A 24864-nucleotide genomic window follows, 5' to 3' on the forward strand; every position below is an offset into this window, starting at 1 on the left:
TTGTTTGTTAACAACAGGGTATTACTTGACCAGCTAAGTAACTGATAGCTTCTCTATGAGTTCCTTCACTGTGAAGTTAGAGTTGTTTTGGACTTCCCCAAATCTTCCATTCAGTCTTGCAGTTGTATGAGTATGTAAGAATTTTTCTTCTTTCAGGAAATACGTAAATTAGCTGAAGGCTCTGAAACATACAGCCCTACAACCAATCAGCTGTATCGAGACTTGGGGGACCAAGTGCGAAAGAGGTATAGTATATATACCCACACATTTTGCATCAATGAGCCATCACATTTCATAAAATGCAGACAGGTTCTTGACTAGCTAAGGTACTGTCTGCTCCATGGAGCCAGATTGTTATGAGGGTTTAAAAATTGTAAGGATGAATGTGTTATATTTCATGGGTATTGTGTCCATCATTCTAGCTGTAGTATTTGCAAGTCCATTGTCCACACCATATTTATTGAAGACATGTAATTTTGAATTAAATATTAAGCAGATATTGAACATTGAATGAGGAGGGATGGGAAGGGAAGTATTTGTGGCAGGAAAACTGATGTGCAGGCCAAGATTTAAACCTCATACTTTCTAAATGCAAATGAAATGTGGTAACCACTGAACACAACTCTTATATCTTATTTGTCTCTTCAGTTGGACATGTAAGTCAGACAAATAGATGCAGAATGATTCAATTAGTGATGATAAACTTTGTGTAAATAATGCAGTGTGGGAAGGTTTATTACGGTATAAATAGAAACCCTGATATTTGGGGTTTGATTCTTAGAAAGGGCAGGCGGTTTATTTCTCTTCTCCGCAGTGTCCTATGTCGGCTACATTCCCGTTCAACAATTTTACAGCAGCAGTTTTAATTTTTTTTCTCATGAGCTAGGGAAATTTTGTCATTCCCCTACAGTACCCTGCATTCAAATGGTAGACTAGATATAATGGGAGACCACCTTTTATCCCAGTGGTACCATTCATCACACAGCTCCCTTATTGCTACTCAGGTAGCTCACACCTTACCTTAGGGCACTACTGCCTTTAGCCAGGCAGGCCAGCCTGCTGGTCATGAGGAGGCAGGTTGTGTGAATTCATGCCCTTCATTCGGCTTGAGACATTGGAAACAGAAAATTACGGAGTAATTTCATAATCAGCCCATGAAATTTCTTTCAGGTATGAGATAAAGTTCAAAACTAATTCAGGAATCTTGGAGAAAGTTGTACATTTGTACAAAGAATACTGTGATTGGTACTTGGCCCCTGAAGATTCTGAACAGATTATGAACACAAGACAGAAATGGCAGCAATTGGAGTATGAAAATCCAGAGGGACCAAGTGTGGTGAGTTCTTGAAATTCGGTGAAATTGGTGACAGGTGACAGGAGTGTTGGCTGGATTCCACTATAAACTGTAGATCTCAAATTGAATGTTTCTGCTTGTAAGAGGACAGATAATCTGAAAATTTTTCATGAGTGACTAGTAAATCACTCAGATTAATGGACACACTTGGTACGCAGCTTTTGTTGATGAACTGTTTCCCTGAAGGTCGGATGATGACAAGTATTGTTACTTAAAGGCTGTGAATAAAATAATGATAAGTAAAATTGTGATATAATATTCCAATATTTACGATATTTTTCTGGTTGCAGCTGTAGACTAATATAAACAAATGCTGTTTTCATGTGTACTGAATTTTGATCTGCTAAACAACCCAGTTTTCAACCTTCCAAAATTCGTACCCTGCCATGATTAAAAAACAATCAGCATTATTTTCTTTCACCCAGAAATTGTTACCACTCAACCATTATCTGTGGTGAGTGACATCGCATACTGAAGATACACTGAAGCCATGCTGCTTGCAGCAGTTTGACTCTTAACCGATATTCTTTCAGTGTTTATTTCATATGTTATTAATTATTTTTGAAGTTAATTTGCTATTATATGTAGAGTTTTAAGTATATTTGCAAGTTTAATACCATCAGAACTATATTAGATTTGTTTATAAGATGTCACCTTGTAAATTTCACAATCAAAATTACAGTGCTTCATCAAACCAAGATCTACCACAATACAGTGATTTAGGACTTCATGCTGTGTGGCAGTAGTATTTTTCTCATTGCCAAAATTGGTACAGATGCCTTGTTTGTATTTTTGATGGCAGGAAGATTTATTAGCTCCACGATGATGTCTCTCCTGACATAATGTTGGTACCAACATCTTACATATCATTGTTTCTGATCTTTTTATGCCCCAGTGGATAGGCAAATGCATTTAACTATTAGGGTTCTTAACCCTGTGGCATCCTTTCCCACTTCAAGTGGTCTGCTCTGGGAAACTCAGCAAAGAAATGTGATTACAATTTTTTTTTAGATATGAAGCCCTAAAAAGTACTTCTGGTTTCTAGATTTCACCTGCTATGTAATTTCTCAAAACCACATAATATTACAATATCACATACACATGACAGTAGGAACCAGGCAGGAACAGTTCTAAGCAATCCATGCATTTTGATTTTTGCTTGAAAGTATGTGTGAATCATCTAGGGCCAGTACCATGAGGACATATAGACATGATTGATTGATTGATTTATTTATTTATTTCATCACTGTAGATCATTGTACATGATATAGGACAAGTCAAGTTAATTCTGAATATTAACAATTTAATATATGAGTAAGATTAAAATTACAATAGTTACAATTGTTTACAGTTGATTACAATTTAGAATTAGTTAGATCTTCTTATTTGTGGAGAATTTGATGGAGTCCTGATGAGGTCGCTGGATTTTTTCAGTTGACCTAATCCTTCCAGCCACACTATGGCCCTGGGGTTGACTCAACCTCTAACAGAAATAAGTACCAGGAATTAATTAAATAATTTTCCTGGGGTGTAAAGTGTGGCCAGCATGTAAGGCTGACAACCTTACCACCATCTTTGAGCCGATTGCGTAGATAATGTGGGACCCTCAATGTCTCACAACCCTATGGGCCTTCACGGCCTGTTACAGTCACTAAACTTTTACTTTACTTACTTAGTCAGAACATAAAAGAAAAGTGAGTAATGTGCTTATGGATATGAATGGGTTCAGGAGAAATTTAGTTCCTTTTTCACGACCCTAAAATGTTTTCACACGCTGTTACAGTAATTTTCACCTGTATGTTACAGAACATGGAAGAAAAATCATGGCCACCTTCTGTCCTGGGCGGTGTTGGGAAGTTCTTGTATAATATCATCATGAGGGACATAAAAATTGATGTTAACATTGTCAAAGTGAACAGCAAGACAGAGTAAGTGATATAGGCTCTCTAGTGCAAGGATTCCACGTTTTTACCATTGTTGTGTTTTACTTCCAGTAGATTCAATGTTTTACACTATGTTTATCACGTTTCTTATAACAACTAGATGTAGTGAAAGGAGGATGTTGAAATGGTTGGGATATGTGGCTAGGATTGATTAAATAAGGGTAGCTAAGAACATTTTTGAAAGTAAGTCAGAACATAAAGGGGGCATGCAGTAGCATAGTTGGTTGAGGGGCTATGCTACAAGTTGGAAGGTCGCGGGTTTAAGTCCCGATGAGGTCACTGGATTTTTTCAGTTGACCTAATCCTTCCAGCCACACTATGGCCCTGGGGTTGACTCAGCCTCTAACAGAAATAAGTACTAGGAATTAATTAAATAATTTTCCTGGGGTGTAAAGTGTGGCCAGCATGTAAGGCTGACAACCTTACCGCCATCTTTGAGCAGATTGTGTAGATAATGTGGGACCCTCAATGTCTCACAACCCTATGGGCCTTAACGGCCTGTTACAATTACTAAACTTTTACTTTACTTTACTTCATTCATTCATCAGTAATCTGTCAGACGACAGGTCCACAGTCTCTTCCAAAACAGTTTCTCCACTTAATGCAATCTTCTGTTTTTGGAAAGAGACTATCCAGGAAAAGTGATAATGTGGTAGTTTTTCCATTTGCTTTCCACATCACAGTACAACAGCCGTTCAAACCACTCTGGTCATGCCTGTTGCTATATGAACTTGAACCATCTCGAGCATCATTTTCTCTGTGCTTCAAGTCGCTGCTGATGCTGCTGCTTCCAGCATCAGTTTTCAGTGTCTCTCTTCGTCTGATGCCTACCCTTTGACCTGTCCAGCAAGGGAGGCCCTGCCAGTAGCTACGCTATCGCTGGTATAGCTCTCAGGGTCCTTGGAATACTCAAACCCCCTCACCACGATAAGGTGGAGACACCAACGAGGGGGTTTACTTACTTAGTCGAACATAAAAGAAAAGTGAGTAAGGTCTGAAAGCAAAGAGATGAAGACAAACAGGAAATCGTAAGAATGAGCATGTATTGTGAAGGAGGCCAGTGTTTTTAGAGGACTGTAGAGAAAAATAGTAAGGAGGCATATTTAGTACTTTCTTCTGACACATAGATCTTTCCTTTATGTATACTGTGCTTTCAGGCATCTTCTGCCAGCTTTCTATACGCTATTCAGAACACAGGGACGTCTTTTGAAAGAGGAAGTTAAGCCACATCCTGTTTTGGCACGTTTGTTCCGAGGTGCTGCTCAAGAAGATTTGGTGTTTGAAGTGGCTGATGTGCCGATGTTGTGCCCTCCTTTACCATGGACATCCGTTAATTCTGGTGGCTATTTGTTAGCAAAGGAAGCTCTGATTAGGTGAGTGCATGATTTCACAATCACAAACCTAATTAAAGATTCTAGAGTCTTGAATTACCATTTTTATGATTTACAAACCTATGCATTAAGCTAAGTACATCAAGCACATAAAGAGAGAAAACAGGACAGGGTGCCAAGAAAATTTGTTACACTTTCACGTATTACCTCTCATCATTAAATCATTTTTTAATTTCTATTCAGGGAAAATTTCCTCTTGAGATATTTAATATAGATGTCAACAGTGCATTTCCAAAGAGGATTATTCCGCATTGTTTGACAGTTTTGAGGAGAAGAATGAGAATTTTGCCTTCTGTCACAACTTCAGACTGCATTAAACTCTGTTATCTGGCATGTGGAGAATGGGGTGTCCTGGTCACATGAATCTGTTGTTTGCATGAGAAAATCTCTTACAGAAACCCAGTAGAAAGTAAAAACATATTTTCATTTTAATTCTTATGTGGGAGTCGTATATGACAGTGAATTAGTGGGTGATTTCTGATATGTATACTGTGTTGCAATGACAAGTTCATCTAAGGTCTATGGTAGTGGCACCGCCATGAGGGAGGATGATGGTTAGCGCTGCTAGTGACCGCTCAGATTACTACTGCATGGCAGGTGAACATATGTGTATTGCAAATTTGTTTTTGAATAACTTCATAAAAATAGTGAATTTTCTTCAAAATGTTTCTCTGAAATGCAAATACTTGAATACTGGATAGCAGGGAATTTAAATTACAACAGAATGACATGATAGTTTCCTGATTATGTTAGAATAAAATATTTTTACCCCAATCATTAGCTGTTCTTACACCATTGCCTTCTCCAAATGATGCTTTTTTTCAGATGCAGTTTCATCATTACTGAGTCTTTGATTTTTCCCAAATGTGATAATTAATCTGTTCCTTCACCTCCCAGCATGTTACAATTCATCATTCATAGCAGGCATCATCAACCCTGTCCACCTAGCTTTGAATATCTCCATTCATTCATAAGCTTTCCTCTGGCTCTTACAGTTATTGCCATACTGAACTAATGTCTTTCTTATATTCACTTGTGTTCACACCCTCTAGAACACAGAAATCAAATCATAGATTTTTTTCTTCATTTAGTGTGTGTATTCTATAGAGCAACTGCACAAATACATATATCACTGTATTATGACTACTCAAAAGATAATAAAAACTGACTAACATCGTACTGGAGATGGCTCATAGTGTTTATACCCGAGACCTTTATTGGTGCTGGTAACTTCTACCTGCGATCTTTTTTGGTGCTGGTGACATCACTTTTGAGATTAAAATTGCCTAATTTTTTTTCTTATTGTTATTTATTTATACAGAAAATCCTGACCCAAATGCACTGAATACCTGTGGTCTATATGGTTAATGGTTTGCAGGCTTCATCATCAGGCTGCACAGCAGCGGCATCTCCTCAAGAAGACTCCTGTTCAGCAGCTGTACCCGAGTCTCGATTCACTAAACCAGCTTGGATCTGTGCCGTGGATCGTCAATGAATCAGTATGTCTAGCATATAGAAAATTTAAGTTATAATGTGCTCATTTTCTATGCATAAGAAATCATAATTAGCTTTCTTTCTGCTGATTTTCCTGCAGGAAAGTGGTCACAAATTTGACTAAAAATATGGGTAATCTGTTCACCATTTGTGTGAACTGAATTTTCCTAACATATATTTTGTCTGGGTTCAAGTCCCGATGAGGCCATTGGATTTGTTTCAGTTGACCTAATCCTTCCAGCCGCACTATGGCCCTGGGGTTCACTCAGCCTCTTAACAGAAATGAGTACCAGGAATTAATTAAATAATTTTCCTGGGGAGTAAAGCGCGGCCGGCGCGTAAGGCTGACAACCTTACCACCATCTTTGAGACGATTATCTAGATAATGTGGGACCCTCAACGTTTCACAACCCTATGGGCCTTCACGGCCTGGTACAGGGATAGCTTTGCTTTTTACTTTTTTTCCTCATTTTATGAAAGGTTGTAGAAATCACTTGCTATGTGGCTTATTTATACCATGCATGAATCGTTGAGCCACAGAAATATGTAAACACGGCAATTATGCAACAGTAAGGAAAGCGGTGTTTTCTCCATCCTGTGCCGAGCTGCAATGCACTGTGCTCATTGTTATGCAGCACTGCAGTAAACACCTCTTGGAAGCAAGTCAACGCATTGCTTAGCAACGCCACTGTAGACACGATGATTACACAACAGAGAGCAAGCTGTGTTTTCCTCTTGTCCGATTGAGGGTTTATAGGAGAGACTGGAATTGCTAAACAGTCAGACAGTTCGATGCAAGACAGCCATTGGAAGAAGATCTGAATGTGTGATTTGAAGGTTTTATGAGTGTGATAGCGATAATCAGTGATAGTGAGTGATTGTTGAGAAGTCAACCAGCGAAGACTTAATGTGTGATTTGAAGGCTTTGTTCGGAGTGTGTGATTCATTGAGGCTGAAGGCTGAAGACTAGTGCAGATAGACTGAAGAGATTAGTGTGGATAGATTGTTCATTGTATAAAGCAGCAATAGTGTAATAATTAATTCTATTTATGACCTGTAGGTTGTTCATAAATACAATTAACATCCAAACCCCATTTCCAGTCACCCAAACATGTTACAATATCAAGTCAATAATGCCATGACCATGGGTAAGAGGTACATACATAGATATGAGTAAGTAGTTGCTAATGAAGGTAAGTGTGTAGCATATATTGTATATGAATATGCACATAAACATGTACATACATATATTTTCACACACATAATGTGGAATATAAAAGATCTGGCATTCATGGTGGTGAAAAGCCTTTGGAAATATGACACCATATAGTTTTCTAGGTGAGTACTAAACAAAAAGAAAAGCATGCGGCATTGTGTTCATTGGAAGTCTTGATGAAAGGAAGGATATTTTGTGGTAAAACTTACGAAAAGATGACTAATGCTTGGAGTATGGTATACAGCAATGAAGAGGGTACAGAATGGCTGCTGGCTTCGCAGAGGCTTTCAGCATATGTATAGCTTTGAATGAGTTTGTTGTAATGAAAATTCATGATGCATATTGAAAAGGGGATATTTGTTAATTGAACAGTTCTAAAATGAAAAGGTAGGTAGTGTACTGCTGAAAACTTCTAATGGGTTTTATGATTGTAGTAAACAGACTTGAAGTAGAAATTATAATAAATAGAGAAACTGGTTGCTCTTACCCAATTCTATGAAGTTGTTTTGTTGTTTTCTTACCAGCATCAGGTTTAGAAACATAAAATATTTACATTCACTTGATATGTCTTGTGGCTGATGTAGGCCTTGTATTGTCTCTCCAATAAGGTTCTCGATGTAGCGATTGAGGTGTTCAATAGTGGAGGTTCTCAGCAACTAGATATACCAGAACCGCCATCTTCCTGTCCTGCTCCTAGTGCAGTTACTCCAGAGATGACAAAAAAAGAGAGATTCCAAGCTTTCCGACAGAGAATGGCTCTGAGAAGGCGCAAAGCAGAGATGTATAGTTTATGGTGTGATACCCTCTATAGACTGTCTTTGGCAAATCATGTAAGTGGAAAGTTTGTCAGACCTCAGAATTTGCCATTAGTCATTACAAATCTCAGATCAGTTAGAAAAAGTATATGCTGTAGTACATAGCTTTATTTTTCTTTAACAAACTTTCAACATTTTTAAGAAAATTAACCAGGTAACTACCTAACTAATTTTTCATGAGTAGAATACTTAGATGGTACTCTTTTTCTGCTTACACAACCACCATCATTACCACTGTATTGGTGTTTAACAGCTTTCATTATTTAATTATGAAATGATTTTTCCGTTTACTGGTGCTTTTTATGCACATAACATGGTTCTGTTGCATGTTTCACAGCACCTAATTTTGTTTGCTCATTATATTTTCTCCCTGAATATATGTTTGATTCCCCATATACGATATTTGCTTGTGTAACTTATGCATTTTTTTTTAACAAAACTCTGTGTTGAAAGTTGTGTTGCATGCAGTATGAGAATCTACTTTATGGGTATAAATTTATGCACTAAATTGAGGGAGGAAATTTCAGCTACATAATGTTGATTGAGGGTAGGAAAATTACAGTTGCATAATGTTGAGAAACAAATTTTTGCTCAAAAATAAACTTCAATTTCAATTCTTTTCTTCCCAATATATAATCATAATTATGAACCCAGCTCTGTAACTGTTATATTTCTCCATGTTTGATGTACTTTCAACTTGCTGCTCATTATTGCTAATTTAACATAAGATGGAATGAAGTATATAAACTTGTTGACTGGTTTTAATAGAGGATCCATCATGTAATATATTTGATGAGATCTCCCCACAGGCCTAAAATTGCTACCCACATTTAATGTTGAGAATACCCCCCCCCCCAGNTTCAGAACTAGTCTGGATGATGTGGAAAGAGAAGAACCATGTTATACCTGCCAGGACTCAAACTCCAACCCCTTGGCTGTCCAGCTGGTAGCCTGTTGCTATACGGACTGTGACACTCCAGTTCCTTCATGTAAATTTAGTACTAAAATAATCTGCTTTCATGAATATGTAATACTGCATCTTGCTGTTTTCATTAACCCTTTAAAGACTACTTTGTAAGACACCCTGTCTGCCCTTGCAGATGGCTGCAGATCCATACTATTGCTTGTTTTTATTTTAACCGTTTCTTTTATATATATTTATAAGAAAAACACATTTTTTGGTCAAAGAAAGATGCAGGAGAAAATAATGTTGTGATCTGTTGATGACAAGATGAAATACTAGCACAATCAAACAGTTAACTTCAAAACAGTGCAAATTCTTTCTAATGCCTGTTTCTTTCATTACAGTTTAGGAAACGCATCTTCTGGCTTCCACATAATATGGATTTCCGAGGTCGAGTTTATCCATGTCCACCACATTTGAATCATTTGGGTTCAGACATGGCACGATCTCTTCTTTGTTTTGCTAAAGGAGAACCTTTTGGACCTAATGGCTTTGATTGGCTTAAGGTCAGTTGATAATTTTACAAGTCACATGTAGGAATCAATGCACATCACTAATGAACATGTTTGATTCACTATATAGGAATTTAGTATCTGATAATAGAATGAATGCTGTGAAATTTGCTTCTTAGTTGTATGGAAGACAGGTAAGGATGGATATTTCTTCTGAGGAGTTGAAGGATGTTAACATTAACATTCTGTTGTAATCACATTTCTATGTTCTTTGCATGAAGTACGAGGGTAAGTCAGTAAGTTACAAATGGATATAGAACTTAAACAAATAAGAGTACTGATTTGAAAAATGCTTTTATTTCTCAACATAATCTCCCTGTACATTGAGGTACTTGTCCCATCGTTTCACAAGCCCCTGAAAACCAGCAGCATAAAATTCTTTGGGCTGCTGTCGGAACCAGGCGGTGACTTCCTTTTCTACAGCTTCATCGTTGGGAAAATGTTAGATGAAAGATGATGTTTAAGAAGGCCGAACAAATGGAAGTCACTTGGAGCAAGGTTGGGGCTATACGGAGGATGCTCAAGGACTTTCCACTTGAAATTTTCCAGCGTCTCATTTGTCTTGTTGGCAGTATGGGGACGCACATTGTCATGCAAGAGCAGCATGCCTTTGATGAGGAGTTCTGGTCGCTTCCGTTGAATGACCTTACAAAGTTTCCTGAGGATGTTACAGTAGGAGTCTGCATTTACGGTTTGTCCTTGAGGCTGGAATGAGGTGAGCAGTATGCCTTTGTGATCCCAGTCACTGCCTGATTCCGACAGCAGCCCAAAGAATTTTATGCTGCTGGTTTTCAGGGGCTTGTGAAACGATGGTTCAAGTGCCTCAATGTACAGGGAGATTATGTTGAGAAATAAAGGCATTTTTCAAATCAGTACTCTTATTTGTTTAACTTCTATATCCATTTGTAACTTACTTATTGACTTACCTACGTACATAAATGAATGCCTGTCCATTCATATGTATATTTTATTTCCAAAACTGCTTAACGCATTTTGATAGAAGTTGGTATAGGTGGTGTACACCAGAAGTTGTGAGGCAGATTTAATTTTGTCTGTACTGAATGCCAACATAATGAAGTTTTTAGTGCAATTGAGTATTGTCAACCTGTCACACTTTCCCTTTTGCAGTATGTTTGCAGTATGATGGATTTCAGTATTATGAAAATATCAGTAGTCTGTAATTAAAACTCAGTTCACATGAGAAGATATGATTAGTGTATTAAAAGTTGCTTTTACAAAACTAAGTAGCTTGTTTTAGGACTGTCTTTGGGTTCTGGGTGCAGTATGAGTCCTGTAGTGCTTACAACATGGCAGGAGGTTGTGATGGGCAGTTCATTCTACCTGGATTACCTGCCTACCAGTGTTTCCCCAGCAAGTAGTTTCTTTAGTGGTACATAAAAACCACATACATTACATTGGCATTTTATTATTTTTCATTCTTAGCCTACTATATTTACATGAGGCATATCATGAAGTATGCCATTAATATGAATGCCTGATCATTACTTCTGAGTTGAGTGTAAAAGGTAATGTCAGTTTTGATATATTCTGCCAACATTACACACAAATTGGTCATTCAGTAACAAACAACACCAAGTTCATCCCTTATGCCTCCACTCTTTGAACCCCACCACACTGTATTTCATTTTTTAAATCATATGCCAGAGCCCCCACAGCAATGATTTTGGTAAGCTTTCTCTTTTACACATTTAGGGGTCACATGTAGTGCTGTAGTTAACAGAAGATTCTCTGCCATCTGTTGGCAATATTTTGTACATGTTTCAAAGTCAGTGCTGCCATGAATGGAAATAAAGAGATTTTCACAGAAATTCTGTGTATGAAAGTAGTGTGATTTTATTTGAAGAGTAGGATTTAACATTGCATCTCAAATTCCAGATAAACATTACTGAAACTGTGTCACTGTTCCCAAGACATCACAGATTTCTGTTGTTCAGTGCTTGCTCTTTGATTTAGATCCATTTGATCAATCTGACTGGATTAAAGAAACGAGACACAGTGGATGAAAGGCTTCAATTGGCAGAGGAACTGTTGCCTGAAATCATGGATTCTGCTGAGAAGCCTCTAACTGTAAGTTGAGGAACACATGGTAATTGTTTTGCTTTTGTTTTTCCAGTTTTCATAAGGAGCAGGATAAAGCAAATAGTATAGATGTTCCTGATATGTAAGTCATGTCTACTTTTACTTTTTGCACTATTAACAATGATCACAATGAATCGGCATAGAGTTTTGTATTGATATCAGTAATAAAATAGGATTGTGAAATGATACTTTTGAGTCACTCAGCAAATCAAAGCTTCTGTTTTATTTGAAGATAAAACTAAAGACAAAGTTGCTCTTTGAAGACGCAAGAGAGTGGAAGTAAAGCTCCTTTCATTCTTAACCATGGCATTGGATAGATGTGAGTGGTCAGTTTTATGTTCTGAACACCCCCAAGAAAAGAGTTCCTGGTGCCCATTGAATGGGAGTTAGGCAGGCCTAGAAAGTTGGCACAAAGTGACAAAGAGAAGAACTCTGTGCCCCTATCAGGAGATGAACACCAGTTGTCCAGCCCATAGCCAGTCACCTTACTGACTGAACTGTTCAATCCCATCCAATTCATTTGAAGCCTAAAAGTAACCTGCCTGATGCCTTTATTAAAAACCTTCACAAAATAAAAAAGTCTTAAATAAAATTTGTTGAGGTTAATGAGGTAAATACCATGTAGAGACACTTTTTTTAAGTGAGTCACTGTGGAGATTGTTATAATGTATCTTTAATAAAAGAAATAGTTCAGATAGGCATGCTGTGTTGTAGTTATTGAAAGCTGATTTCAGTCATATGGAGTTTTATATTTGTGCAATACTTACTCACTCATGGAGCTCAGCCCTTCTTGAGGAGCTGCCAATTCTGAAGTTACCCAAGAATTTCCCAGCATTTTATGGAACCTGAAGTGTCCATTGGTCCCTATCATCAGCCAGATCAATCCAATCCATACCATCCCATCCTATCCTGTCTTTCTAACAGCCATTTTAATATTTTCCACCCACTTATGCCTTGGTCTTCCCAGTGGTCTCTTTCCTTCTGGCTTTCCCACCAATATCCTATATGCATTCCTCTTTTCCCCCCCTTTGTGCTACATGCCATACCCACCTCATCCTCCTTAACTTGATCATTCTAATTATACTGGAGAAGAGTACAAGTTATGAAGCTCCTCATTATGCAGTTTTCTCCAACCTCCTGTCACTTCATCTCTCTTCAGTCTAAATATTCTCCTCAGTGTCCTGTTCTCAAACACCCTCAGTCTAATTTGCATAGTGGGGGGTGGAGTCCAGTTGGGTCCACTTAGCACAGCGGCCACTGATTGGCTTATTGTACCTGCCCCGGGTGATTATGATGATGGAGAATTTGGTGGAATGAAGATTGGCAGGGGAAACCGAAGTACTTGGAGAAAACCTACCCCAGTGCCACTTTGTCCACCACAAATCCAAAGATTAATTTCCATGACCATAAGGGTCTGTCACTGGTCCCTATCTGGAAATAAAAAGAAAATCTGTTGTAATGTTTTTGAGGAAGGTTGATAAATTTTTTTCCTAGAGGAAAGAGTGCGTTATGTATCTTATCTTGTACAATGCTTTGTTTTTATTCAGGGCCGTATGTGGTGGGCTCAGTCAGAGGAACCTTGGCAGACTCTTGCCTGTTGCATGGAAATAGCCAAGGCTGTGAAATCTGGAGACCCAGAAAATTATGTATGCCATTTTCCTGTCCACCAAGATGGATCTTGCAATGGATTGCAGCACTATGCTGCCCTGGGAAGAGATGAAGCAGGGGCAGAAAGTGTTAATCTTAAAGCAGCAGCACGCCCTCAAGACGTGTACAGTTGTGTTGCAGCACTGGTGAGTTGGATTCTGTTGTGTCATGACCTACTGCAGAATTCACATTGCTACCTATAAGCATCTGGTTATGGTGGAATCTAGATAAGAATGAATACTCTATCTAATAATAAGTTTCAGTCATTGCTTATGACACCAGCTTTCCATAAAATGATTCCTATCTCTAGAGAGCAAAGAAAAAGACAAAGACAGAGCTGTCTATGTACCTAAGGTCTGTCCATTCTAAATTGCAGCATGAAATGGAAGTGACTGGTCAGCTTTATTTTCCCCCATTGAAAGAGTCACATGGTACACACTAAAAATATAATTACCAAAAAATTGCTAATATAGCATACAGAATCATGTTTGAAATGCAGTTATCAGTGAGGCTTTACATTGCTGCAGTTTATTCATTAACTTGTCAATTAATGTCTCAGCAAATTTATATCCTGTTCCATTTCGTCCTCTCATGTTTTTAACAGGTTGATGGGCTACATCTGTCTTACAAATAATCAACAGTAAAAGATTATGGCAAAAATCTAACTTTGTAATTTCTGTGTGAACGTAGGTAGAGAGGGAAAGGATCAAGGATGCTGAAGCAGGTTTGAAAATAGCACAAGTCTTAGAAGGTTATATCAGTAGAAAAGTGATCAAGCAAACCGTGATGACAACTGTGTACGGAGTAACACGCTTTGGGGCTCGACTTCAGATTGCTCGCCAGTTGAAAGGTAATTGTGTTAGCATTATGATGCACTTGTGAGTTTATTGACAGCCTTCAATTTACTGTTCTGTCTACCAACAGTCATTTTGGATTCTTTTCTGGCAGTTTTCAGCTGTTAATACATTTGCATTTGGGTGGATTGATGCTTGCCTACCTGCAGCAGTTGGCTGCTTCATAAGTACATAATGCTGAACATACTTAAAGTAAAATAAAAAGTAAAAGGAACAAATACAATCTGTTTGATGGATTTTGTTCAGACTTTTCAGTACTCATTGTGAAATGTGTCTAGTAATGGCTGAGAGAACACATTTCTGAAACATTCTCATTTTTGTAGAGAAACCTGCTGTCCTGGCAAGAGTATTGCCTCTCTTAAATCCCTCCCTCGCTGAGCTAACTTTTGTCTTGATGCTAATATGTCAGCTTTCTGTAAAACCATTGGTTGGTGATGTCTGTCAAGAAATACTGCAAGATTTGAAATTTTGTATTGTGCAGGATCAATTTCCATTAGGTAGGTCAAGAGTCGTAGAAGCAGAAAACTGCCTTACCACCACGAATATGTTAAATATGATTCAAAACTGAAACTTCTGTATTTCTCCTACAGATATAGAAAACTTCCCTAAGGATTATGTCTGGCAAGGATCAACATATCTTGTTGGAAAGACATTTGAAAGCCTGCAAGAAATGTTTACATCTACAAAGGAAATTCAGGTGTGTCTTAATATACAGCAATATGACCAACTTTTATGATACTCATAAACATCGTACTGCAAGAGGCCGTAACTTTTGTGCATATTTCAGGCACTGACGTACTCTCCAGGCAAGTCTTTTTATAAAACATAAGGCCGCACCATAGCTCAAGCGGTTAGTCCTTGGCTTCCCACCGCAGTGGTCCAGGTTCGATCCTGGGTCTGGTCAAGTGGGATTTGTGGTGGACAAAGTGACGCTGGTGCGGGTTTTCTCCGAGTACTTCGGTTTCCCCTGCCAATCTTCATTCCACCAAATTCATCATCATGATCACCTGGGGCAGGTACAATAGGCCAGTCAGTGGCCGCCATGCCAAGTGGACCCAGCTGGTCTCTACCCTGCACTAAGCGAAAGACATAACATAAACCACTTCTGCTTTTGTTCTCTGGATTTTGTCTGGAAAAATGGTTTTCAATTCTGCAACTTGCTTTCTCTGAACAGGCATGAAAATTCAGGTGCTAAAAGAAACAAGTAACATGAGTGTATTCAGAATTTGTTTGAAGATAGACATAGCAAACTGGAAACGAGCATATTCGGGATTAGTGTGGTGGACATACTGGGCAGACATTGGATTCTTATAGTATGTCAGCATGCCTTCTTGTGTCATTGTCATATTAACAGATAGTTAAGACATAATCCTTTTACATTTATCATGCTACAGGAGAATAACTCAGGACTGGAGTAGCTTAGTGAGTGTAGTGACTGGCTGTGCTTGATGACCAGGGTTTTGTTCCCAACACTGGCAAATACTTTTCTGTTGACCACTATATCCAGATTGGCTCTGGGCCAACCAAGCCTCCTATGTATTGTATACAGGGGAGTCAGAGCAGGCAGAGCATGAGGCTAACGACTCATTTGTCTAATACTGAAATTAATTATAAATTACACTTCACTTCCACTCCCGCTTACATTTTCATGGCATGGTATGTAAGCAAGGGACAGTTGTGCATTACCAACACTTTACAAGGGATAAGCACACAGTAAACAGAATCTCTGTATTTTATACTGAAATATTGTATTAATTTGTTTTTATATTAAAATTGTTATTTTTTTTTTTACCAGGACTGGTTTACTGAATGTGCACGACTCATTTCACAAGTATGTGGCCAGAATGTAGAATGGGTTACACCTTTGGGCCTTCCAATTGTTCAGCCCTACAGCCGCCCCAACAAGAAGTTAGAAGCCCAGTCCACTGTGAAGGAAATCAAGGAGCACTATGCATTGGACATGTTTGAGTAAGTCAGCCTCAGCCCAATATGGCATGTTATGTAGAGACCAAGAAAGAGTAAAGTGAACGTTTGCTTACTTAACTATGCTTTATCACTTGCATTGGTTACTGAATTGCACCGACTAATAAGATGGTTATGAATGAGGAATTGAAGAAGACATGGAAGTGGTTATGGCATAATTTAAAGTATTGTTTTAATATTTGTTTGGAGAAAGAGAGGAAATGTATTATATGAAGGGAACAAGTAATCTGGTATTAGTTTTTGCATTAAGGAAATTTGCTAGTTATATTAATTTAATCTTGTGAATACTGGAATAAGCATTTTTTAGACATTCTCTACTTGAAGACAATGGAAGAATAATGCGCCTTATGAAGAGCATGTATCAATACTTGTATGTCTGCAGTGTTCAGAGTAACAACATGTGATTGTCTGAAGTCCATCCTTGGGTCTTTATATCGTATGTTCAAAAAGTATCCGACTTCATTTTTTCCTCTGTAAGTAATGGCCAAAGGGGTGGGGAAACTGAGCGTAGTGGTAGAAGGGACTTTCATGCGCATGTGTGATTTTTTACTGACTCGCAACACTGCTGGCTGCATCTGTGGCTGCCAGATAGCGAAGTGGTGTAACACGTGTTCGTTGCATTCTTGTTTCGCTCAAGATGACAGAACACTTGAAGCAGCAATGCTGCATTAAGTTTTGTCAGAAACTTGGGGTTACCCAAGCAGAAACAGTTCGCAAAATTCAGCAGGCTTTCGGCGATGATGCAATGGGGGTCACTCAAATTAAAGAATGGTTCAAACGCTTTAAACATGGCCGTATGTTGGCGGACAGTGAGCAGCGTTCCGGAAGGCCATCAATGCTGATGTCATTGAAAAAGTGCGGACACTGATCATGGAGGACCGTCGTTTGGCCATCCATGAAGTTGCTGATGAGGTTGGAATCAGCAGAGGTTCCACAAACACAATTTTAACTGAGGATTTGGGCATGCGAAGAGTGGCGGCAAAATTTGTGCCCAAGCTGCTTTCACCGGAGCAGCAACAACTCCATCTTGAGGTTGTGCAGGACATGCTGGAGTGCGCCAACAGGGATCCTGAATTCTTGAAGACTGTGATCACTGGTGACGAGTCGTGGGTGTACGGATATGACCCGGGAACCAAGGTCCAGGCATCACAATGGAAGCATCCAACATCTCCGAGGCCCAAAAGAGCATGACAGGTTCGGAGCAATATGAAGGTGATACTGACTTTTTTTCCAATTACTGGGGTGTTGTGCATCATGAGTACACACCACTAGGCCAGACTGTCAATAAGGAGTACTACCAAGAAGTCCTCTACCATCTTCATGATGCAGTTCGGCGCAAGAGGCCAGAGCTGTGGGATGCACGCAATTGGGAGCTGCATCATGACAACGCCCCAGCTCATTCATCACACCTGATCCAAGGTTTCCTGGCCAAGCATGGCATTCCGCAGGTTCGCCAGGCTCCCTACTCTCCTGACATCACTCCTTGTGATTTTTGGCTGTTCCCAAGATTGAAGACACTGCTAAAAGGCTGCCATTTTGACAGGCGCGAGGACATCATACAGAACGCAATGGCGCAGCTGCACACCATTCCAAAAGAAACCTTCCGGAATTGCTTCCAGCGATTGTAACCACCCAGATACAGAACTTTTTTTTTCCTGGCCCAAGGTCGGATACTTTTTGGACAGAGTAGTATATTGATTTGAAGGGTAGTAATTATTCAAGATACCAGATGACACCTGTTTGTAACATCCTGTAAAAGAATTTTCCTAATTTCTTGGGTGCATTGTCCAAAATTTTTTAGGGTTCACCTGTAGAAACCAAAGCCATCACTATAGTGTTAGAAGCTCTCGCTTTCTACATCTGTGGTCAGTCAGATGTAGTCTACAGAAGTATTATGGGGTTTGTTTGGTGCAAGGGCATTTATCCCCAAAGGCCTTGGCATATTGGACAAGTAGTTCTACAGTGAGGCTTGGCAGTCAAAGGGTCAGTACCCTTTCCTCTGGCCATACAGTTATTGCCATGCTGAACTAATATTCTTCCTTAACCCTTTCACTGTTAGGCCACACCTTCTAGAAAGACCAAGGCTGCAGGGGGAGTAAATGCAGTTGTACAGAAAAACCTACGATCAGTACCTTCTAAGTTTACCTTCAAAGGTCTGTGGTTGTAGATACTGAGAAATCCTGTTCTTTCCTCAAAACTTAACTGTATCAGTATTGACAGAAGTGCTGTTCTGCATGATTGATAATGATCCACTCTCTTCGGCTGTGACAATTCTATTGCAAGTATGCCAAGCCAATCCAATCAATTTGGTGGCTTGCATAGGGTTAAATCTTAAAGTTTTCACACCCTTGTTACCACAAAAATCAGGTCTAATCATTGTTGTATCCAGACATAGTCTATCAATAGACTAGCCATATGAAACATATCACAGCATTATCACTGTTCAGATGACAATAAAAAACAACTAGTAACAAATGAGTGGAGGTTTTTTTGTTTATATCCACTATCTTTTCAGTGCTGTCAGCACTATTTCTGTGATGTGCTAAAATGACCTTTACTTTTTGACTTTTCCACACATTTTGTGTCTGTATTGTCCATAAGGATGTTAGCAGTCCTTCCACCCAATTTATACATATCCTAAAATCGTCTTCATGTGTAGACTGAAAAGACCCCAGCCTTTTCTCACAATTCAGTGTAGTACAGTAGTTCCCATAATTTGGTACACAGACCTCTTGCCACTACGTGAAATGTGAAGGTTCCTTAAAATAAATACATAGTACTAGATTTTTGTACACCAATATAATGAAACCATATTTACTGGTGTGCATTATTCTCTGTTTGTTTTAGGAAAAATTTATTGTATTGTTATCACAGTGAATAAACTACATGCAAGATAAATATTTTTCTGCATTTGAGAACATTTTGACATGTTGAGTCAGGTATGATATAAAAATCTAATAGGATATCAGCTATTCACAGAGACTGTAATAGTATGAAGGCTGTCTGGAAAGTAAAGATAAAAAGCCCAGAAAATATTTGTAATGCTTTTTTTTATTCACTTGTATCACTTTTACAGCACACCTTTATTTACTTTTCAACATAGTCACCATGGATCACAATGCGCTTAGTGAGCCTTGAAACAAGTTTTTTTATTCCAGCATCGTAGAAATCTCCTGCCGGCTCTCTTAGCCATGGAGAACAGTTCTTGACACTTCTGGACATTGTTGATGAAGTTCACTGATGGTTAAACGTCTGTCACCATGAATGTTTTCATCAGTTTTTTTAATGATTTCATCAGTGACAACGATGGCCTTCCACTACTTATTTCATGATGAATATCACTTTTTCCTGCTTCAAATTCATGACACCATTTTGCCACGTTTTGCCTGTTCATAATATCTTTGCCATAAATAGAAACAAGTTGGCAATGAATTTTGGCAGCAGTTTCTCCTTCTGAATGAAGATATTTACTGCACGGACCTCACATTTGGTGGGATTTTGAATCAGCACGGCCACTTTAAACACACACACTGAGAGCACAACATTGCCGTGACTGACCTGTGAACTCTCTCCTGTCATACAGTTTCTATTTCACATGGCAGCGCTGCCATTTCTGAAAAAAGTATGTCCCTTTTATTTTTACTGGACTTTTATCTTTACTTTCCAGATATCCCTCATGTATATATATATATATATATATATATATATATATAGGGTGATTCACGAAGTTTTACCCCCACTTAGAGAGCGCATTCCTGAGGTAATTTGGAACAAAAATTGGTACTATACTAATGGTATCCAACTCATAATTAGATAGATACAGTAATTTGAAAACTGGCGAAAAATCTTTTTTTCTTTGAGTTTCAGTCAGAACAAGTTAGAAATACAATACAGACACTTTTTAAACTGTTAATGTTTTAGGAAAGAAGCATTCTAAAACCAGATTTTTCTTTTCAATTTCTTAATGTTGCATTGTGCAACATTTTTCATCGATTTTGTGTTACAAAATTACATTATTTTCAGCATCCCATTCTGTAAACATACCAATGGTTGCATATCACACCCTTCTATCAATCTGTTTCCTTTAAACTTAGTGCTTTACAAGACGAATGGATTTACATACGATTTTCAAAAATGTCTCCCTGCACGTCAACACAATGCGTCGCATGCGTATGAACCACTCTGCCTATCTACCTACGCGCAACATTCAAACCAGTCTACCTTATCTGCTGATATATCTGATTGGAACGTATGGTCGCCCATGCTGAAGCATAGCACTGCATTCACAATGATGCGTTTCGAAAATCTATTGTTACTCTGCAACTATTGAAAATTGACCAAAAGTTTATAAGGAAATTTTGCAGGAAATAACCCCAGGAATATGTACCATAAGCTGGGGTAAAACTTCGTGAATCACCCTCTATATAGGTTTATGTAGCCAATCCTCCTTTATTTGTTCACCCTTTATTGCTGTGTGAATCACCACCCATTTTAATGGGTGCAAAAGAGAGTACTCCAGGTAGGAGTGAGATCATTGTGTGTAATATTTGTTTCAGGCGGCCAAATGTGATGAAACAGAAAAATGCTTTTCCACCTAATTTCATCCACTCTTTGGACTCTAGTCACATGATGTTAACTTCTCTATTCTGTGAAAGGGAAGGCATCACATTTGTCTCAGTTCATGACTGCTTCTGGACACACCCAAGTAGTGTAGATATTATGAATAAGGTATGATACTCTTGCCTAAGCGAAGATAAACTTATGGTATCATGTCAGTTTGTTTGTACCTTGCATATAACTTTAGAATCATCTGATGAAACTTTTGTAAAAATTGATGTGCACTGCATAGCATTGAATGCTACCCCACTGTCTTATTTGTTATTTTCCTACAATCAGTAAATCTTTTTCCACATAATTTGTAAACATCATTTTAAATCTGGCTGTGTGAATAATATATTTCCCCTTGTTGTAATACACTTCCAAATTCTTACTTACTGTTCCTAATTAAGTTGCTAATTTCATGAGTTCAGCAAGCATAACTACTTGTGTGCATTGCTTCCAGAGCCTCACTGTGTGCCTCTTAAAGCTGACACTATGTAAATGAGGGTGCAAGTTGTACATGAAGATACTGATTACATGATTGATTACTTATATTCATATCTATTTAGTCAAAATTTTTGTGACTGAAAATGGAAGTAGAAGTATTTTATTTAATTTTTCCTAAATTTCCTGACTGAAAGTTGGAGCGTGTAACTTGTGGGAGCAGATCATTGTAACCAAGAATATGAAACTTTGTATTAAAATAGTGTAATATATCTACAATTTTAGTGACTATAGATGGGCTTTTAAATTGGTAATTATATTTATTGAACTCTTACACAACCGTTACTACGCATCACAAATCGCTGTCACACACAGACTAGTGTTCTCAGTCTGTTAGTCTCCACTAATCATTGCTTGGTATCACTTTCCAACAGCAGACATTCTCCCATCTCTGGGTTCCCACACTATCCCCAGCCTCAGCTACCAGCTTCTTACAGTAACAGTTCACAGTGACTGAACTACAGTAGTCCTCTAACTAACTGACTACCTGAGACAGCTAACTGGCCCTGCTTATAACATCTCGGCACAGACTGCATAGAAAACACCATACCTCTGTTACTGTTTACAGGCTGCTGCCTTGTAATGGCTGTTGTATAGTTGCTTAAAATTGCGGATGTGGCAATGGCATGGAACTTGGTGTGCTCAGAATCTATACTAGTGAAAATTATGCACAGAAATTGGCCAAAGAATTGCATGTAGTTCCTTCTAGAGCTTCTTGTTAAATAAAGCATTGTAACAATAGTTTTGTATTTTAGGTTTGCAGGAATCAGTTTGTATCGTTGCATTCGCAGCCCATTCTGGAAGATTTGTCTGAATTTCTGGTGAGGAAATACAGCTATGCAGAAAGGTAAGGTTTTACTTTTACTGGTGTATTTACAATATTTCATCCCCTTAACACAAAAAAAAAAAAAAACCTTGAGGTAAGGGCCTTATGGATGCAAATATTCCATCTCTGAGCTTTGTGGAATAATGTAGATCGAGAGTGTTTGAGAACACTGAAGATCCTTAAACATGTGATCTGAAGTAACAGGGAATTTGTAAATATTACATAAAGTGAAGTTTCATAATTTGTACTCTTCACATTGTAATTAAATTGAGAAGTTGGTTTTTGTTCTCCATGCTGTAGCTCCTTTCTTTCCCTCTTTACGTTTCCTCGACACTTATCTATAACTGGCAAAAAGACAAGTGGGGAGAGCACACATTCTTGTCGCGTGAGTTTCAAAAGTTCTGTTTAAGAGGTTCCAATATGAGAGCGTTGCAGAGTTTTATTTTCTGATGTCTAAAAGGTTACATGTTGGATGAATGCATGGCAGACATGGTGTATTCAGTTAGAAACTTTCAAAGAAGCTCGGGTTAAGCTCTTGCAACAAAGTTGTTTTGAATTAATACAATAAAATGATGCCTTGTGGTTGGTTACATGTAGGGAGACAGATATTTCTGGATGTCAAGATTTGAAAACCAAGGAACAGCATAAAATGTCTGAACCAGGGCAGTTAAATGAGTATAGTGAGCAGATTATGGGCTGAACAACCAAGATTTGACTCCTGGCAGGAGTAGAAATTTTTCTCTGCTACTGCATCAGAACTGACTTTTGGTTCCATCCCATTTTCTATTCCAGTGGATACTGGATTCTCATTGCCAGGGCATGAAGCTGTTCATGTACCTTCATCTAGTATAGAGATTAAGAAAGCATGGGGCTACGTCTCCACTCTATATTTTTCATGTCATGGGGTTTAATTAAGTGCAGGGACAGTTTTACTTGCCTCGAAAAGTATCAAATATATTTCATGTTTATTGATATAATAAGTGTATATTTAAAGACAATACACTTTCGTTCAGACAGTTATGTATTGTCAGTGATTGGGTGTCTCTTGTTACAGTTACAGACCTGACTACAAATTTTCATGTGTTTATTGTTACAGAGAATTTTCTGATGATGGGTCTGTGGGTGATACAGCAAAGCGAAGGCTCAACAGAATTCTGAGGAAGCTTCCATTCAAAGGAGACTTTCAACTTGATAGTGTCTTGGAGTCTGTTTACTTTTTCAGTTGAATATTGTAGACATTGGTGTTATTTTGATCACTTAGTACCTGTCTAGAAATAACTGAGTTGTATTTGTTTTATAATTGATGGTGATTTGGAAACATAAACTGTATATAAGTGCGAAGTAGTTGTGTTTTCATTTTAATTGTCAACAAATTAAATCAATGAAAACTAGAACTCAGGCTGACTTAACTTCAAATTTGTAGTGGCCTTACTACTACATCAAACATGAATATTATACCACCGCATTTTCATTCTTCAATTGGGTGATGGCATTTCCACCACACGGCTTGTTATGGTTGAGCTGGCATAATTTGACTGCGAGCATACCGTGCCACTTCAATATTTCTGCCCGAGCTCGTGTTCCTGGTTGGCAATCGATTGTTACATTGGCAAACACATTCAGGAGAACTGGCAGTGTGGAAAAGAGAAGATCAGGGGAACGGCCCGTTAGATAACCCCAAAACATCGAGACGGTAAGGCAGTCCTTTTTGTGATCTCGGCGCTCGGCACGCGAGCATGCAGCTGCCCTTGGAATGTCTGATCATTCTGTGATGTGAATTCTTCATGATGACCTCCACTTTCATCCTTACAAGTTGGCTGTGGTGCAAGAGCTTATTGAACGCGATTTTGCTGCTCAGCAGCATGCATGTGAAGTGTTCCTTGAAACTTTGCCTGATGATGCGCTTGTGTTCTTTAGTGACGAGGCTCAGTTCCATCTTTCTGGATGCGTGAACAAGCAAAACATGCGCTACTGGAGTGATAACAATCCCCAAGAACTTCATGAGAGGCCCCACTTTTTTGAAGAGAATGAGGTTGCAGTTACAGTGAATTCTGTTCGCTATGTGAAAATGATCGGAGAATTTTTTTTGCTAAGTCTTGACGAAATGGATGTTGGGGGAGTTTTTGGACATCATTTTCATGAAGTGAATTATACATCATGGCCAGCCCACCCTGATGGAAGACACATCTGGTTCTTCTGCCCAAGTGCATACTCACAGAAACTCGTAGTATTAGTATTTATAGTGTATTCCAGACATCCACAAGATGGATACAGAACTTGTCCTCACTCACTACATACAGACCAATTACAAAAGTTGTTTACATGGAACATTACAACAGTATAAAATATAAATAGTTAAGGCCTTAGATTACATAAATAAAAAAATCAGAAACATGTCATTTAAGAACAGTCATATTAAATAAGTAATCCACAATGAACAAATAATTATGAGTTACAAATAGTAAATAAATAATATACATTTTAATACCAATCATACAATCAGTTCATTTATTTAAAAGGCATCAAATCAGCCCAGTGTTTGGCAGTATCTCCCATCACACCAATGCATATGTAGTCTCTCAATTGACACTCCAACTTGATCGGTCTTCCAGCCGATAATTTAATCATTCGGCCACGTGTGGAAGGATCCGTTTTTTCCGGT

General features: G+C 38.4%; 1 protein-coding gene across 1 annotated transcript in view; it reads left to right on the forward strand.

Moving 5' to 3' along the window:
• The window catches only part of LOC111864267 (DNA-directed RNA polymerase, mitochondrial), a 48307-nt gene extending 24764 nt beyond the window's left edge, over window positions 1–23543 (forward strand). Inside the window, exons 10-24 of the mRNA XM_023851391.2 lie at window positions 157–245; window positions 1171–1336; window positions 3161–3282; window positions 4455–4670; window positions 6067–6187; window positions 8007–8228; window positions 9522–9683; window positions 11664–11777; window positions 13337–13582; window positions 14127–14286; window positions 14881–14987; window positions 16086–16258; window positions 20830–21001; window positions 22132–22223; window positions 23299–23543. Coding sequence (XP_023707159.1) covers window positions 157–245; window positions 1171–1336; window positions 3161–3282; window positions 4455–4670; window positions 6067–6187; window positions 8007–8228; window positions 9522–9683; window positions 11664–11777; window positions 13337–13582; window positions 14127–14286; window positions 14881–14987; window positions 16086–16258; window positions 20830–21001; window positions 22132–22223; window positions 23299–23428 — 2292 coding nt within the window. The 3' untranslated portion in view covers window positions 23429–23543. The remainder of the gene's footprint in view (window positions 1–156; window positions 246–1170; window positions 1337–3160; window positions 3283–4454; window positions 4671–6066; window positions 6188–8006; window positions 8229–9521; window positions 9684–11663; window positions 11778–13336; window positions 13583–14126; window positions 14287–14880; window positions 14988–16085; window positions 16259–20829; window positions 21002–22131; window positions 22224–23298) is intronic.
• The last annotated feature ends 1321 nt before the right edge of the window (window positions 23544–24864 follow it).

This window comes from Cryptotermes secundus, unplaced genomic scaffold, assembly GCF_002891405.2.
Source record: "Cryptotermes secundus unplaced genomic scaffold, Csec_1.0 scaffold33, whole genome shotgun sequence".
NCBI classification, from domain to species: domain Eukaryota; kingdom Metazoa; phylum Arthropoda; class Insecta; order Blattodea; family Kalotermitidae; genus Cryptotermes; species Cryptotermes secundus.